Below are 18,094 nucleotides of genomic sequence, written 5' to 3'. Positions count from 1 at the left end.
AGATGGGAAAATTATCCTTGACTATAGGAAGCTCTCAATAATGTTAAGTATTCTGCAAAATCAAGCTCATGACAAATCAAAGGGGACCCTCAAAATCAGTGGCCCATTCATTCTTTTGCACCTGAACTTCTTGGTTTGTCAATTGTGAGTAATAATGCTCCTTCATCCAAAAAGACTGCACTAGCACATCTGTGAAATGCAAATGGAGGGAATTATTAATTCCTTTGGAAGGGAGGTTAGACAGTGCACAGTGAGCAGGGCACGGGGCCACGCATTTCAACAGCAGAAGAAAACAAACTACTGAATAGCTGCTTATCAAAGAAGGGCCATCTACATCTCCACTGAATGCGGCAGAGGAAAAAAAGAACACGTGAGCATGCCATTATCTGCTCTCTGCAGAGCAGAGCAGGGGATATTTCCCAACTTCTGAGAGCCTGGCCCTGCAGCCGGGCCCAGCGGTTTTGGGGTGGGTGTAGGGGTGGGGGAAGCTGTTGGACGAGTTGGGGAGATGCAGGGCAGAGGCAGAGGCAGAGGCAGCTGCAAAGCCCTTGGGGCGAGGCAGGACAGGAGCTTGGAGAAGGCAGAGTGGGGAATTCACAGACAAAGCCCACCACGGCCACCACCCACCCCGCTCTAGTGCCAACCCAACCCACGTGTGCCCGGCACTTCCAATTTTGCTCTGGAAGGAAATTTCCCTGGCAGCGGGTTTGAGGAAAAGAAGAGTGGTCCATGAAGGCAGCAGTGAGAGCACAGCCAGGTCCCAGCAGGCTTTCCAGCCATGGGCTGACTTTGGGGGATGAATGGTGCTGGGCTCCCAACACACCCCAGCACGTTCTGGCCCCAGGAGCCTCTCTGGAAAGTCCCTGTCCTGCTACAGCTGGGCTGGGGAAGCTGGCCTGGCATTCCCATCGTGTCTCCATGGGGTCCCCCAGGAATCCTAATGGATGGGAAGTTTGCTGCAATGCCACAGTTTCACAGCTGGAGCCTGTGTCAATACTGGAGCTCTTTAAAGTCCTTTCTTGGGACTTCTAACTACGGGCACTCAAACATTTCACAGAGATGAACATTTGCATCCCAGGGCCAACAAGCAGCTCTCCAGCACAGCAAAATAAATGAGCCTTGTGTTTAGCAAAACTTTTTCTGATCAAAATGACCTCAAATCCTGAGTCTGCAGCTCTGAGACATTCATCCTAATGTGCGTTTGCTTTCTTGTACTTTCACATCACAGACACCAAACCAAGGGCTTCCTTGTGAGTGAGATGCTGGACTGCTTTTTATACTGTTTGCAGGGAGTACAGAAAGGATAAACGATCCTTGCAACAATGGATATTGTTCAAGGATGGAGGGCTTCTTTTGAACATATCTCATTTATTTTTCATCACTTAGGTGGTTTGATTAACTTCGGTGAATTTTACTGCATTTGGCTAATGATGGCAGGCTGCTTTTATGGCCCTTGAGCAATTGCTTTCCCTTTCTGGTTCTCAGGCACAATTCTCCCCGGGCTCACAAAGTCTTTTTACAACAACAATAAAACCTGAATTAAAACATAAAGAATGTTTTATTTCTTCACCACTTTTTAAAATACATTTTGAAATTTGGACCTAACACAATCTGACAGTTTGGATGGGTGGACTAATACTGAAAATGTCCATCAGCCATGTTCTTTATAGCCCTATATAGATATTTTAAATGTAAAGCTGTCTGAAATGATCACAATTTAAATAAATGTGACAGTAAGAGCAAGAAACCTCAAAAAGGAAAAGAGAAGAAAGGGCTTTTTTTGATAGGGATTTTTTTCTCTGATTGAAAATCAAGCTTGAGTGTATGTATATATACATATATATAAGTGATTTTGAATTATTCTCATTTCAGTTATAGTCTTTGAATTTTATATCTCCTTGTGTAGCAGTCAGTTGCTTAGATCTTTTCTAACCTGCTTGCATGCTCAGTTTATATTTGTTAGGGAACATGGGATTGCTTGGTTTAAGCATTTGTCCTGAACTTTCACAGAACCACTACAATAAAAATGGAAAGCCCCATTAAGGAAAACCTGTCTTGGAAGCAGCAGATGGGCACAAAAACTGCTCCATCTGCTGAGAACAGAGTAATGCAGGGCAGGAAAAAAATCTAAGGTAACTGAAATGATGCTGCTTGGACCTGCAAGGGAAACTTCTATGCACCATTTAGGAATTGCACTTAAGCACAAAATGCCACAAAAAGAAAATACAGCTTGACATTTGTAAGCTGATTTTCATGTGAAAGGAGGAGCAACTTTACTCATCCTCAGCTGCAGTCAGTGCTCCAATATTTTGCAACTGTGCCATCTTGTGTTCCCCAGATTATCTTCTGCCATGCAGAGTTACAGTGAGAGCTGATTATTGTTTCCTTTCTATATTTTTCTCTTTTGTAAATGGAACAATTTTGTGTCTAAACAAGGAAAAATATCAACAGCTGTCCACAAGTGAGAGGACTCTATGACTGAGCTGATTTCCCACCCTCCAGAATGCCCACTCTAAACTAAACTATTAAACTGCATGGCACTAAGCTTTTTTTTTTTTTTTTAAACTTTTTTTTTTTTTTTAAACTTTTAAACACCAATTGCCATTGGAAGAGCCACACACAGAAATGCTGAAGGCCTCACTCCTACCAGGAATTCCCTGTGGGCTGTGGGTGGACTTTTGTACCCATGCACAGCCCCACTGCTGGCCGTGGGAGTCACCATGGCTGACAAACCTAAATTTCTAATTTCTGGACAGGAATAGGGACTGCAAGGGGTCTGCCAGGATCAAGTCCTGTCCCCAGATTCCATGCCAAATACACAGTTTTCAGTAAACTTCCAGGTTAACTTTTAAGGTGGAATTGGTCTGTTGCCTCTACTATTATGAGGCTTTCTGGCCTGATTTTGTATTGGGAGAAAGAGGAGGAAGGGTCACATTTTTTTAATTAAATGTTGGAAGCACATTTGACGAAGACACTGATTTTACGTAATTTGTGAAAAGTCAGCGATATAATGAATTGATAACTCTCCTTTATCAGAAGATAGAGGAGAACTCCTACACGTTTCCTGTAGCAGCACATAAATACATTCATTTCTAAGGTCAGCAAAGGCACAGAGGGGATGCTGCCATCACAGCACGTGCCTACACGACTTCATGTGCACATTGTGGAAACGCGCTCACGTCACCTGCCTCGCCGATTTCATGTGAAAATAATAAAATCCCATTCTTTCTCTGCTGTGCAAACTGCACATAAAACAGCCACACAAAGAAAGGTGTGCAAAGCTGCAGGCAGAATTCCCATTTTCTGCAATGGCACTACAGGAGGGCTTGCCCTCACCTCCAAGAGAACTCTTGGTGCTTGTTGGAGAGGTCTGAGCATTGGAGACAGGGCAAGCTGGCAGGAGGCACAGAGCTGCCCCTGCACACCAGTGCCTCTCCAGCAAGCATCCTTTGCCTGGGGAACTGGCCACACTACATTGGGGTTTTTTTCCAATGCCTTTTCAATGCCAAATAATCAAATTTACTTAATTCAATGTCAGCAACACTTCTCTGTTGCACTACGACACAAAATAGCTTACACACCCATACTAAGATTTAAAGAGTAAAAGGAAGCAAAAGGAGGGAACTTTATCTCTGATCTCACAATATATATAATTCTAAAAGTGGCAGTGGATTGGAGGATGAAATTCCTACTTCTCCAATTACATTGGTCAAGCTAACAGTCTATTAATTCTCTCCTCTTACAAAGAAGAATGCAAAACAATCATTATTTACATGAACGTGCGTGAGAAACTCTAGGAGAAATATGTAAACATCAGAAGGCATAGAAAACTTTTGAAAGTCCTTTAAAACTTTTAAAAGAACAGGGAGACACTTCTCCTTCTCCTGACTCCCCTCTCCCAGGCAGTGATGCTCACTCAGTGCTACAAGTCTCATCCTTTGGATCCCCTGTCTAGATGCTGCAGGCTGTCCCCATGCAGAGCACTGTCCCACTTGGATGCAAGAATGAACTAAATGGGGAATTGACTTTTCCTAGAGTCTCATTTTTGCAGTTTTACAGCACACAAGTAAATGATTTTTTAAAACAAGTCTAGATAGTCTGGTGCTTTTGCTTGTCCTGTATGCCCTCCTGCATAAATGCATTTGAAAGGTGGGTTTCTCAGCAGTCTTCTTGCAAGCTGGGACAAGACCCAGTGGGCCCCTGCACCCTCAGGAATTTCAAATAATATTGGTTTACTCCAAAGAAGGGTTTACAGTACTTGTGAGGCCATCCTGGGTAACTATGCTTCCATTCACACCTCCACCCTCCCTCTGAAGTGCCAAAGGTACCCAACTGCTCAGTTCCTATTTGCTCCCTTTTACATAAAAACCCACAAATACAGAGGCACTATTAGCCTAGGGGTTTTGTATATAGATATATATTATAAATTATATCATTATTATATATTATGTATATATCATCTTAGCCCAGGGGCTTTGTATATCGATTTATATTATAAAATCCTCTGGCAAAAGGATAATTAGGTGGCAAAACAGCCAATGAGACTGCACAGAAGTAAGATTTCATTCACACACAGACAGCAAGGCTGAGAATCACGTTGGCCACGTGCTGTTTTCCCAGTAACCTGGAGCACACACACACACATCCAGGTATGGGGCAGGCTGGGCATGGCAGAGCCCATAAATCAGCAGGACATGATCAATGGGGTCAGAAAGGGCTGGGAAATCTTGGATACGGGTGACTGATGGGGAAACCTTGATGTTGTACCCCAGCAGCAGAAATCCAAATTGCTGTCTAGATAGAGGGACTCAGGAGTGGGGATGGAGGAGACGTTCCAGAGTGGTCTGGAGGACTCTGAGGTGAAGGCCACCAGAGCCAGGATTGCCATGAGACCATGGGAAGACAAAGGGATTCCAGGGAAAGCAGGAATGCCTGACAGGTAAGCGCTGAGAGAGCCGTACCTGCTGCCAAACATTTCCTGCACCTCAAAGCTCATTCAGCTTGGCAAAGCTGGCGTTTATCTGCCACGTGTTTGGTGTATGAACAGCTGAGATATGGTGCATTTTCACATTTCTGCCAGGAGCATTCCTCTGTTGTAAGGTTTCTGGGCTATGTCTCCAATCCCCACTGTGCAGGGTAAACACTCCTCGGATAACACCCCTGGCCAGAGCCCATAAATGCTATGGTTTCCAGTGCTGGATTATAAAAAGAAAATGATAGCTTCTCTCTTATCCAGGCTACTGTATTTTACCAGGAATCTGAACAAGAATGGCCTGTCCATATCACCCATTCAGGACAGTATTTGTTTTTCAGAAATTATCTCGAAAAAAAATTCTCAGGCTCAAGCTGAAAGAAGTTCTTTCAATCTATTTGCGATGCAGCAGAATCAGTGCTAGGCTACCTAGCTCTTGGTAAATATTTGGTGATTAATGTCAAGGTTCAAGGCTTACTGGGGTAATGAAACTTTACAGCCAACTTCAGAAACTACCCTTGCAGGTATACTACGCAGACTAAAAATTAAAAGAAAATTTAAAACTTCATTTAAAAAAATCCAATATGCAATATGCACACTTTCTGGGCAAGTCCTTAATTTTGTTTTGGTTAGGAAACAGATTAGGCTTTAACTTAGAGTTCAAGCACTGAATTCTTGCCAAGAACACAATGCAATTTGGTACACCTGCTAAACTAGGTCAGCAGTGAGACAGGAGCCAGAGCAAACCCTGCCTGCTTTCACAGAGGCCTCTCGCTGCTGCAAATTGGGAAAAGGAGAGCAAGAAAGGAAAATACAGTCCTGGGGTGAAAGGAATATTTCACAGAGCAGCAGTGAAAACAGAGACACCGGGTGTATCCCACCATACATGATGGAAGGCATGCCCAGAGGGTGGGGAGCAAAGGAGAAAAGCTGAAGATCAGGAGTAAAGGAGCAAAGCTGAGGATCAGTGGACACAAGGGCAATAAATACTTACTGATTCAGGATCCCTCTGCTGCTCAAGGAAAGCTGAAAACTCCACCAGCCTGAGCTTGGTCGTACCAATCGATCGGCCCTGCCACGCAGGGACGGAGGGAGCTGGAGCTGATGTGGGCTCAAAGCCTGAAACACAGGAAATATCTTCATGAGGAAGCTGACACTTCCTCAGTTTATATTTTCTCAATTAAAAATAATTGGGAATTATGCATGTAGCCCTTGGATATTTATATTAATTTTAGCAAGTAATTAATTCAGGATGAGTTAAAATTGGAAAAACTCAGGCCAATATGTAGAAAAAGAGGTGGCAGCCCAGCAATCTAATAATGGTAGAAAGAAAAGATCTACTACTTTGTTTCCTTGGGGCTGTAACTCACTGTATAATTTTTGTTTAAATGATATACTAGATTACAGAGATTTAAAGAGACTTCACCTGTACCTACAGCTGCACCCTTCCTTGGAAACTGGCATCAAGATTCACAGGAGACATTACTGCCTTGGGAGTCAAAGAACTGACTCCATTTCTGGCTCCTTAAGTGCCACATGTTACAGGTAAATCACCCCACTTTTTGCCTGTTTCTGCTGCCACTCTCAGTTCCCCTCTCATATTTAGAGTACAAGCTTTCCAAGGCAGGGACTGTCTCTTACTACGTATTTGCACATTGGGTCTTGACTTCTTTTGGAGCTTTTAGGCATCATTATGATACAGCTAATAAAAAATAATTACTGTAGAGAGCTGAATCATACCCTAAAAAGAAAAGAAAAAAAAAAAAAAGGTTTTAAATTGATAATAAAGAGAGAATGACATGATCTAGATAGAGAAGGGATGCTAACGACCCTCTCTAATTCACCTCAAGAGAAGGAATAAATGCTCTCTCGGTCCTCATTGTAGAAAATTGGACGAGAAGGAAAGAAAACTGCAAAGGAAGAGGAAAAGGCAGCAGCTCACAGGCAAAATTCATCCAGGGAGAGACACTGGCACAAGAAAGGCAGGGGAGAGGCACCAAAGGTATAAAAATAAAGATTATCCTGAACTAGGCTGAGAAACAAGGACAGGTCAGAGGCAATGTATGTCCATATCCCATAATGGGGATGTGGTACCTGACCCCAACACTCAAATTTAGGCAATGAAGGTGTGAAGCTTATGCAAAACAGGGAATTACAAACGTCACTGGCTAGACATGAACAGGAATTCTAATGAAGCAAAAGCTCACGCACAAGTTTTGTCTGATTTAGAAATACTAACATTCCTATTCTGAAAGAAAACACGGAAGGATAAAAGAAGGTGATACAAAATACCTGTCTTAGAAAAAAAAATGTTATAAATTAGGGATGTCTAGAAAAAGGCATTCTCATGAATGCAGAAAAATAGCTTTAGTTCAAAGCATTTAATAGCAGCAAGTTAGAAAATCATAAGGATTTGGGAAAGAGTCAAAAACTTGCCACACAAACAGAGTCATCAGAAGTATTGGGGTCATTTGGCAAGCGAGACATAGCATGGGAAATCATCTGCAAAGAAATATTGAGTTTTCCTCAAATCAGGCATGGAAGGAACCTGGGAAAAGTAGCAGGGAAGTAGCCATGGGAAGGGCTTGATCAGTTCGAGCAATGGAATTCAGAATAAAATTAGGTACTTATCAAAGTGGTACCAGGTAAAGCAGGACCTCCAGGAAGGGATGAGTTATAAACAACCTGATGCATAGAGAATTTTATACTTAAGGCTAAACATTTATGATTTTATTTAGCATCAAAATGCTAAACATTTTGATTTTGGAAGGGGTTTTTGGCTCAGTTTAAAATAAATTAAGGTGCATTCTTGTTACGTAGCTATTCTAAAGGAAACATTCATCCTATTACTCATTTTTTACAGCAATTCCTACAATATGGAGTGCTGACTGGAAATCACACATCACAACTCCCTGCATATGCATTAGTGCTTCCTACCTAAAAAAACCCCACCAAACACAATGATTTTCCCTAAGATATAATCAGGTAATAATAGGATACTGGGATTGATGTTTCCTTTGGCTGGAAGACACATGAGATCCTGAGCAGTGGCTCTGCCCAGGGCAGAAGTTAATCCATCATATTCAGTAGAAAGTTCAAGTATTTTTAAGGCAGAGGATAAATGGGAGGATTACCTGAAATGGGAGCTGTGACTGATGGCTGTATAGGATAGGCCTGCTGAACAAATGGCTTGACGCTGCAATAAAGAGATACACAAAAATCACACACTGTGCCATCCGCAGCAAATTCCATCAGAGTCACACAGAATAGGAAAATAGGTGGCTGATGGCCTTTCCCCACAAACATATCTCTTCCTTGCAGAGCATATTTAACAGACAGCACAGAGGAAACAGAGAGGATGAGAATTACACCAGGGCTGGGCACTGCTGGGACTCCCAGAGGACACTGAACTATGGGGACCAAAAGGAGGGTGCCCATCCCGTTTTCAGCCTCAGTTTTGAGGTTTGGGATCCCTCATAACCATTTGAATGTGAGTTCACATCACTATAAAGGCTCTTTCTTTCCCTAAAACTATCACTGACTCCTTTTTGGAAAAATTTGCAAGTTCTTGCTTCCCTGATCTTCAGAGTGCACAAGCCACCCTTCACACTGCATAGAGAAACAAATTTGAATTTTCAGACTTACTCTTGCGAGGATCCAGGCTGCCCCGTTTGAATCATGCCTGGCCAAAACTGAAAGAGGAAAAACAAACAAACAGGCCCACAGTTGTTCTCTTTGTTGGAAGAACTTTGGGTATTTTTGAACAAGCATCATTCCTTTTGCAAACTCAAGTCAAAGCATTAATCCGTTCATTCCACCTTATTTTTCTACTGAACATTGTTAGGGAATACAGGGATTTTTTTGGGACTTACCCCAGGTGCCCCAGGAAATGTAGGACGGGGAATTCCTGGCAGGCCCAGCTTGTTGTGAATAGCAGTAGCTGAGACTATCTGAGCTGATGACATTGCTGCCATGTGCTGGAGTGCTTTGTCCTTTGCTGTCTGATCCTTTAATATGACAATTACACGGAGTCTTAAAACACTTGGCACGACAAATGACGTTAAATAACTGCAGCTACAAGCACATAACTAAAAACTTAAAAAGCCACACAGAAAATGCAAAAATAGCAAACCATGCAGGAAAAAAAAAAAAAAAAAAATACAGCACGGAGGCTAACACTCAAACTACCTCAAGGCAAAACCTCCTCTCAGACATGCATGGTAGACCTGAATTCTCACAGTCTGCTCTGCCAACACACAGGAAGCTCTGCGAGAGCAAACTACTGCCCACTTGTTTATCTGGGCAAATTCTGATTTTAAATCAGGCTGGGCTAAACAGAGTGTGCTCCTGAGGCTCAGCTCTGCCTGAAGGATAGGGAGCACTGAGATTTGAGCTCTATCATTTCCATCTAAGAGAAGTCTGCCTTTTGTATTGCGCTGTAAAATGAGAACACAGAACTGCAGCTGACTTGCAAACAGGGACAGTTTTCTTCATGCTTAGAGACATTTTGGATTCAGTTTTACGACAAGCATTTTGAAAGTTAGGTCACAAACACGTAAATGACATCTTAAATTTTCAATTGTGGCATTTTACTGATTTACAGTGTTCCCACAGAAAGCTATCAGCCATAAAATTCCTGCTTTTTTCAAGCACACAGGAACGACTTTAGGAGAAGGCAGGTTGTTATTGGTGACTTGTATTAGAGCAGCACTTGGAGTTCCAGCCACTGCCATCAGGTATGGTCACAGGACAGAAAGGGAAGGCCTCTTAATGCAACAGAGTTAACCAGGGGGTGTCTTAGGTCAGGAAAAGTGAGTAAACAACAGCCTGTTACACGCTGGTAAAGCAGGGCTCCTCATCCAGAAGTACTGGATTAATAACCACCAATATTTAGGTGTGTCACTTAGAATGAAGGAACACAAACAGTATTAGGCAAGGATGTTTTGGGGTGTTTTGTTTTTTTTTTCTGGTTTTGTTTTACAAGCAAAGTAGCAAGCATGCTGGCAAGAGGTGCATGCTCTTATGTATGATATATGACTTTGCACATATGCTCCCTCCAAAGCTTGTATGTAGTAGTACTATAGGTCAGCAGTTTCTTCCTTTGAATAGCTCCTTTAGAAACAGCACAGGCTGAAAGTACAGGAAAAGCTAGCCAAAAAATTCTGCCAAGCACAGCTAAGGTACATAATACTTGGTTTAGTCAAAATACTTACCATGCTTGTTACCTGGATACAACAACAAACAGTTTATTAAAATGCTTGTGTAGAATAGCAGACTCTTAGCAAAATACGAACAAAATAGTAAGAGACAAAGGAAGAGCAGTTTGCTCAACATTAAATATCAGCTTTAAACAAATGCATTCTCTTCACCCAGGGTCTGATTCATTAAAAGGGGGGGAGAGAGGGGAAGATTAAAAAAAGAAGGAAAAAACCCAACCAAACAACAAAACCCTGGGGAGAAACAACCCGCAGCTCCCTGTGTGAAAGCTGTGGATACTGAAAGAGAGGGATTGTTGCTGACTGTGTTTCCCTGAGCTGTGCAAGGAGTCCCTGTGGGACACAGCCTGGAGAGCAGCAGGTGGATAAGGGCAGGATCTGCCCCAGCATCATCCCCTCTGCACCCTGCAGGGACAGCCCTGTGCTCACCTGTCTTGAGCAGCAGCTCTGACAGCCTGAGCTCACCTGTGCTCAGGGGACACAGCCCTCAGTGCAGGGACCAACTCAGTCCTGTCCCAAAACTTGCAGCTTTCCAATGGAACCACAACTAGTTCTCTGGTTAAGAGCTGGAGGTCAGCCCTGGCTCTCAGCCCTGCCTGCCCCAGCAGTGGGAGGGTGGGCACAGGAGGTTTGTGCATGGCATGTTCTCCTGGCTGCCTTTGGATGTCTGCAGACCACCAGGCTAAAGAGATGCTCAGCTGGGTGCTAAGAAGTGGCAGAATCCTGAGGTTCATGCAGCTCCTCAGACCCCTCTACACTCTTGCACAGCAAAAAGGACCCTCCATCATGCAAAGATGAAAGTGAGATGTCCTGAAGCAATATGGAGATCTAGCTCTACCAGATTTCTCTGTTCTACCCTTTTTTTTGTAAACAGGGCTGGCTTGGAAATGCCAAACCATGAAAGTCTCACATAGCCTGCTGAATCCTACCAAAAACCAACATTCAGGGCATCCATGTCCTGTGTGTAAAATAAATTATACGGGAGACATGTGCCTCGGGGTTCTAGTATCCTCCAAAACCATGTGAGTGCTGTTTTTGTGACTACCTTGTTATTTTCCAGATATGCTGGGGCACGACAGGCTCCTCTCCTGCACTGCCTCCTGCCTGCCACCAGCCATGCCTGTGCCACCACAGCAGGATGCAGCCTGTACCTCTGCCAAGAGGCCAAACTCTTCTGGATCCAGTATTAGATGGATCTAAACTAAAGGAAAATTTAAAAGTAAAAGCTTTGTCGGGGCTATTAAAGTCCATTCCTGGGAGTTGAGGTAGGTTATGACTACGAAAATTTTCACCTTGCCTTGCTTTATCCCCCTAAAGTCTCTGGCTAATTCCCTGCTAGTGTTAGTTAGCTCCAGGAGAAGCTGTATTTATTTCTGCCTTGTGAGGCACTGAAACCAACTAAAGTGCATTGCTTTCTGTAATGTTATTGCCATCCAAGGACTAGACTAGGAGCCTGGACAGTCAGCAACAGTTACAGCAGGCAAATCCCACCCTAACAGATGAGCTAAGAAAAAGTTTTGAAGATTTACATTTCCTTCAAAATATTCTGGGGAGCTCTTAGTCACCATTACAGAGAATCTGATGATCCTGAATTTTAGGGACAGTGACAGTGATTTTTGGAGGAAGAAAATGTTTTTTCTTTTGTGACATGAAATAGTATGTGCCTTCCTTCTTACCAATTGCTGTTTTTCACCCTAGAATGATCTGTGGTTTGTGGGACCATTCATCTCATCCTCTTTGACTGGTTACATTTTCAGGAGGATGGAGAGAAAAGGAAAAACCTTTAGAATGACAGCTCAGAAAGGCAATCCTTGCAACAGGGCTAGTTTTGAGGTTTTCAACAACTCCCACAGAGTTTCCCACTGGTGACAAATCTGACCTGGTACATCAGGCCCTGGAACACACTCCAATGGGAAGTTTCACCTTTTGTAGGCTTAGGAATCTTTGCACAGTGGAAAGATCAGCTTTTCTCAAAGCAACTTTACATTCAGACATGACAGAAATCAAATTCCAAGTCAGATACAGATACTTATGAGGTCCTGGCATTGGAAAAAAGCACCTTTAGCTACTGGTACTCTCGGAGAGCTGCAAGGTTGCCTGTGCTTGGATAATCAAGCAGACTTTGTGGTCTTCAAAAATAAATAGCCACATTTGAAAGCTGTTTATTTAGATTGCAATATCAGCTTGTCTGCCACTTAAAAACAAGTGTATGTTGGGGTGTTTCATGCTGTAATAGAGAGCACTCATAGCCAGGGAGGAATGAGGCTCTCTACCTATCACTGCCAGGCAGCCGCTTCTGCCATGAAACCTGGTAACTGATTAATGACACACAATGGTATTACATCACAGTTTAGGCAGCAAGAGAAGTAATATATCCAATTAAAACGGCAGGGGTAATTTACACAGGCAGATTACAGTAATTACCCAGGTTGGAATTTGGCCAGGACAAATGGGTTAACACCCCTACTCTAAAACAGGAACGTTGTAGGATTTATAATGACTGCAAATAGTTAAGATTTTGATTTCCTATCTTGTCCAAGACAGAAAGGGTTTGGTATTGCTTTCACTTGTGCTGATTTGTAAAGCTGGAATAATTTCTTTTTGCTCCATGTGTTTTAAAATAAAAGTTTGGCCCAGCAAGCTACAAGTCCCGTGCTTTGATTCAGCTTGGGGGGACAGTATCTCCTACTGGATCATTAAATCCTGCTGAAGCTTAAGGTATTCCTTGGATAGGTCCCCTCTGGCCCTGACCTTCTTTGACCCTACTTAATTGATGAGCTCAGATGGGATTGCTGCTGCCCAGGAATGACACTGGAGCACTGAGCAACCCTGCCTTGCCCTCCACTTATAAAAGTTTTCTTCACTGTGGTACAGAATATTGTAATGAATGTTACCAGGGTGAATTTAGAGTGCAGTCAGTGGAAAACTGGTCTAGTTTCACTTCATCCCTAAAATATCATCTCTGTAGGGGAGATCAAGATGTGTTTTAGCTGACTGCTTCTGGCTGCAGTTGCACATGCTTTGTTTTTGGAAGATGTAAGCTCTAAGCAAGAACACGACAACTTTTAATGAATCAGGCCCTTGAGGTTTGCTTTTCACAATTCATTTTGGAATGCAAAATACACAGCTAAATTAGATAATAATAATTTTCCAGTATCATTCAATTATAAATCTTAATATCTATAAAAGCCCTGCATGAAACAAGAGTTTTACATGACAAGCACAAAAGGATTTGTGCTTGGCTTTCTTTTAATCCAACATAAACAGAAGAATAATTCAATCAATCAGTTCAAACAACTTCTTAAGCAAAAAAATAAAAACTGTTATCCTAGAATGACAAATGGGGCTTTGAATATCATGTTATCTATGACTTTAGGAGTAAAAAAAAAAAATCTAAGACAGTATGAGGAAAAGTAAGCACAACAGAGCAGTATTAATACAAGAAGCCCTAAAAACCTGTACCAAAACTTAAAATGCAAAACTTTTCATGTAAGAGGAGAAAAAAAAAACATAAGAAACAACAATTTGTTCACAAAATGGATGTTACAGTAACACTAGCATAAAATAGCTTCCTAATAAGCAATTTTGCAGATGTTATTTCTGCTCAGATCTCATATTGATTCAAATAACCTTTACAATAATTAGCTGTAGCTCCAAAAAGATAAACAAATCATGACAATATACAATTGTTCTGGACAAAAGATAGAGAGCACTTCAGTGTTTCTAGCCCTGATCTCCAATTTGCTTATTATTAGAGAAGACAGGAGTAAATACAAAAGCTGGCTATTTCAGCCAGGCAATAGCTAATGCCAAGAAGAGAATGCGCATTCAAAGCTGTCCCAACTTGCTGCCTAATGAGTAGCAATTAATCCATCTTATTGTATTTCAGAATGCTGAAGACTCCATTCACATCAAAGGGAATTTTTCAAGGCTTTTATCATTGTTCATTTAAAAAAGTATAGTGCTATCTTTAGCATTTTATAATTGACAACAATATTTTCTTTTTATCCCTAAATGCGGAATGTAGAATAATAGATTTAAAAACATGTAATAGATGTGAACTGTAGGCATTTTAATGTGTAATTTTAATTTTTGCCTCTGTCTAATTAATCTTGCACTATTAAGAAAATCTGATCTGAAAGCCTAAGGTAGATGTACATCCTGCTGTGAACACCTTTGCTCTCTGTTTATGTACAGCTTCCAATCCATCTTTTGCCCTGAATGGACAGAGGTGACTTCAGCTCCCTGTCAGTGCAAATGTGGGAAATGCTGTGACCTGACACTGTGGACTGGTGTATTTGACACAGAAACACAACACTGGTGTGCAAAAACTCTGATTTGCCTCCTCCAGCCTCTGCTTGAGAGGAAATGCCACGAAGAGGAGCCACCTTTCAGATCTGTCTCCAAGGTCAACTTTCTCTCAGCCTCTCTTCCCCTTTTCACGAGATTAAATTTCTCTAACTTCAGGAAGATCCTAATGACCTCAGTATATTAAGATTCAAATCTCTAAAACAGGTGTATTTTTCTGCTTCAAAGGGAATTACGATGTATGACATCCCTGGAAGGGCTGGGGGGACATTCTTTACTGGTGGTTTTGAACGGCATTTATGGCTGAAACTTCACTTCCTTGCAGGCTAAGGATCCATCCATCCACAGCAACTGCAGGCACTTCTCATTGAAGAAAAGGGACTTTGCTGGACCAAGCAGACTTTATGGCATGCAGGTGAGATTTCTGTCTCTTGGGAAAGCTTCCAACACTGTGTGTGCAGATAGCTCTGAGATCTTTCCATCCTTGTAGATTTTTGCAGAAGATTAACCCAGGAAGAATTGCCCAAGTCCTCTCCTCTCCAAGAGCAGGTTTCAGACCAAGGCAGGACAGTAAGATCTCTTGGTACAAAACAAACTCAGCAGCTACTTGGGGGAAAAGGGTTATTTGCATAAACACTGTCAAACTAAGAGGACAGGAGTGGGGGCCAATGGGACAGACTGGATCAGACACATCTCAAAAGAAAGTTGACACCAGATGCCTATGGGATTTTTTTTTTTTTTTTTTTTTTAAGTACTAACTGCTTCCTTGGATGCCACCACTCATAGATTTTACAAGTGGCAGCTCACTGTTAAAAGGGTGAGTTAGCCTGGGTGGGAAGCATAGAATCATAGAATGGCTTGGGTTGGAAGGGACCTGAAAAATCATCTAGTTCCAAGACCACTGCTGGTGGGACTTTTTTAAAAGTCACCTCCTACTAGACAAGGCTGCTCTATCCAGTCTGGCCTTGAACACTGCCAGGGCTGAGGCACCCACAGCTTCTCTGGGCAACATTTTCCAGAGGCTCACCATCCTCACAGTAATTTTTTTTCTCCTAATATCTAATCTAAACCTATTCTCTTTCAGTTTGAAGCCATTCCTCCTTGTCCTGTCAGTATGTGCTAGTGTAAAAAGTCACAAGGGTAAAAAACTGTGCATTTAATCTTCTCCTTGGTCACCCCTTCAGCAGGGAATGCAGACAGCAGGGAATGCAGGACAGCAAGAGCCTGTCATCTTTCTGAGGATATTGATGGGGCTGTTCAGGCTGCTGCCAAAACTGGTCCCTGTTGAAACAGCAAGCACGCAGAGGTGCTGGAATATCTTCCTTTTGCACCAGTGATGTCCTTCTCAGGCAGCTTTTGAAGTCCTCTGCAAACTGCTTTGGAGGGGGAAGTTGGACTAAATGATCTCCAGAGGTTCCTTCCAGTCCTAACTAGTCCATGATTCCGGGTGATTCTGGGTGACAGTGAGCCATACACATGGTTCAACACAGAAATAGTCATTAGAGCGGGCAGTAGCACTAACAAAATGTCTGAAGAAGCCAAGTTCCATCTCAGGTTCAAAACCAGCAGCTTCTACCACCTCCAGGGAGCAATTGCAGCAGGCAAGAGCTCTCTTCTTCTTCTTAAGGTAGCTCCCTTCTGGCACCCTCTTACACCAAAGTTTCACCTTTTCTGTGTGGGGAGGAAGGCTGCCCCTTCTCCAGGAGGGACCAGTGCAAGGGGGAAGGTGTCATGCCACAAATCCTGGTTCTCTGAGACCAGCACTGGCCACGTTGAGAAGAAAGAGGTGGGGAGGGCCTGGCTCCTTCACCCTTCCTGGGCACTCCTGAGGCTGGAGGCTGTGCAGGACAAACTGGGGTGGTGTCAGGGCTCCTGAGGAGCTCATCCCACATGGCAGCTCAGGACACATCAGCCTGCAAGACTCACTGGAGGGAGGAGGGCTGGAGTGGCTTTGGTCAGCAAGGACAGGGGCCAGCAAAGCTCTGTCACCTGTGTGCATTCTGTCCCCACCACGGTGTCACAGAGAGGTGAAGAAAATGCCCCTGCAGAGTGTCGGGGCTGGAGCTGGGGGATCTTCCTGAGACCATCAGTTCCTAGCAGTGAAATGGCAGCTGCTCCACTTTCCACTCAGCACTGCGGGAGCTGCAGCCCATGGGCAGGTGGGAAAGGGCAACAAGGCATGAAGCCCTTACAAAATATTTTGTTGTCCAAACAGCTCTTCCCTTCTTCTGGCAACTCCTTAAAATCTCTATTTACTGCAAATATCATCTAGACTAGATGAAATATTCTTAAGGTTTGGCTGTCTCTTTGTTCTTTGGAAGTCTTCAATAAAAGTGCAGCAGGTGCAGTACTTAAAAATGTTTTTTAATGCTTTAAGTCTTCACATTTTAAGGTCTTTTGGGCATTCAGAAAGGGAAATATTTTAGAGCAGTAAATCCAATTATTGTGTTTGACTCCTAGGCCTGTATTTGGTACCTACATGGGCTTCCTGATTTTTGCAGCCCTGAGCTCTCACCAGTCCTCTAAAACTCTAGGAGCTGCTGGTGCTGAACACCTCTGAAAGTAAGGTCACCTACTTACATACTTAATTTTAGGCATCAAGGCTTGACAATTTGAGCTTAAAATGCTACATATCTCTGTATTATTGCACCCTTGGTTAAAAAGCAGTACGTTTAAGTTGTCTTAGTTGTTCTTTACGAACCCCAACTGCTCAGCCAGTGCAGCTAAAAAGCCAGCCACCAACAGCCAGACAAGCTTGCCAGCATGCTGCCCATGAAAAACCCAGTGCTTCTGTCAGGGAGGCCTGTTACAAAGGCCTGTTATTTAAAAAAAAAAAAGAACTGTTATTCCTACACTGCAGTTCCAGGATGGGGGTGAGCATCTGTAGTGCTCACCACTCAGGACCAGGAAAGCACTGCCCAAAATGTTTTGCTTTCCAGCTGGAAAAAAACAAAACAAAACGTGATTTGTTCTCATATCTGGGTGAAAAAAAAAAAAAAAGAATCCACTCACATTAAAAGGAGGGAGAAAAAAAAAAAGTTCCTTCACTTTTTATTAAAAAAGAAATCGACAGCAAAAACTGCAAAACTCCCTCTTCCACTTTTAAATGGTGTGGGGAAAATACCCAAAAAAAATCTCAATATTTCTGCTGGAAAACTTGAAAAACAAGCAATCCAAGAAACCCCTATTCAGCATTTCCAGGAGGTTCTTTTCAGCCTTAGAATATATTTTATGGAAGGCAGAGAAAATGGGGACATGTACAATTCATCATGTCAGATTAAGCAAACATACTTAATATTCCCTGAACAGGGCTCTGACTGAGGCTTTCCAAAGATTAAATGTCAATAATTTACTTTAAAAAAAATTAAATTTCAGGGAATCTTGTAAATAGTGCGTCACTTGAGGTGATACTAGTTTGTAGTCTAGAAACACCATAGAGCAATCTTGATAAGCTGTGCTCTCTGGCACTTGGAATAAATTATCTGGTATAAGTAATCTTGGTATCAGTTCAGAAGCACAGACAAAAAACATTTGGGAATAGAAAACAATTACCATGATTACTCCTCTGGGAAAAAAAAAAAAAAAAAAAAAAAGAAAA

General features: G+C 42.6%; 1 protein-coding gene across 9 annotated transcripts in view; it reads right to left on the bottom strand.

Moving 5' to 3' along the window:
- Positions 1–18,094, bottom strand: part of TEAD1 (TEA domain transcription factor 1) — a 155,594-nt gene that overhangs the window by 23,753 nt on the left and 113,747 nt on the right. For 6 of the 9 annotated variants that reach the window (XM_021527538.3, XM_021527541.3, XM_021527540.3 and 3 more), the window contains 5 exons: positions 10,186–10,197; positions 8,845–8,979; positions 8,618–8,664; positions 8,107–8,168; positions 5,967–6,091 (listed from right to left, as the gene is read on the bottom strand). In XM_021527538.3, coding sequence (XP_021383213.1) covers positions 5,967–6,091; positions 8,107–8,168; positions 8,618–8,664; positions 8,845–8,979; positions 10,186–10,197 — 381 coding nt within the window. The remainder of the gene's footprint in view (positions 1–5,966; positions 6,092–8,106; positions 8,169–8,617; positions 8,665–8,844; positions 8,980–10,185; positions 10,198–18,094) is intronic. The other 3 variants (XM_021527543.3, XM_021527542.3, XM_021527548.3) reach the window with 1 other exon arrangement.

Source organism: Lonchura striata, chromosome 6 (genome assembly GCF_046129695.1).
Source record: "Lonchura striata isolate bLonStr1 chromosome 6, bLonStr1.mat, whole genome shotgun sequence".
NCBI classification, from domain to species: domain Eukaryota; kingdom Metazoa; phylum Chordata; class Aves; order Passeriformes; family Estrildidae; genus Lonchura; species Lonchura striata.
This window is presented reverse-complemented; position numbering and strand designations above follow the sequence as displayed.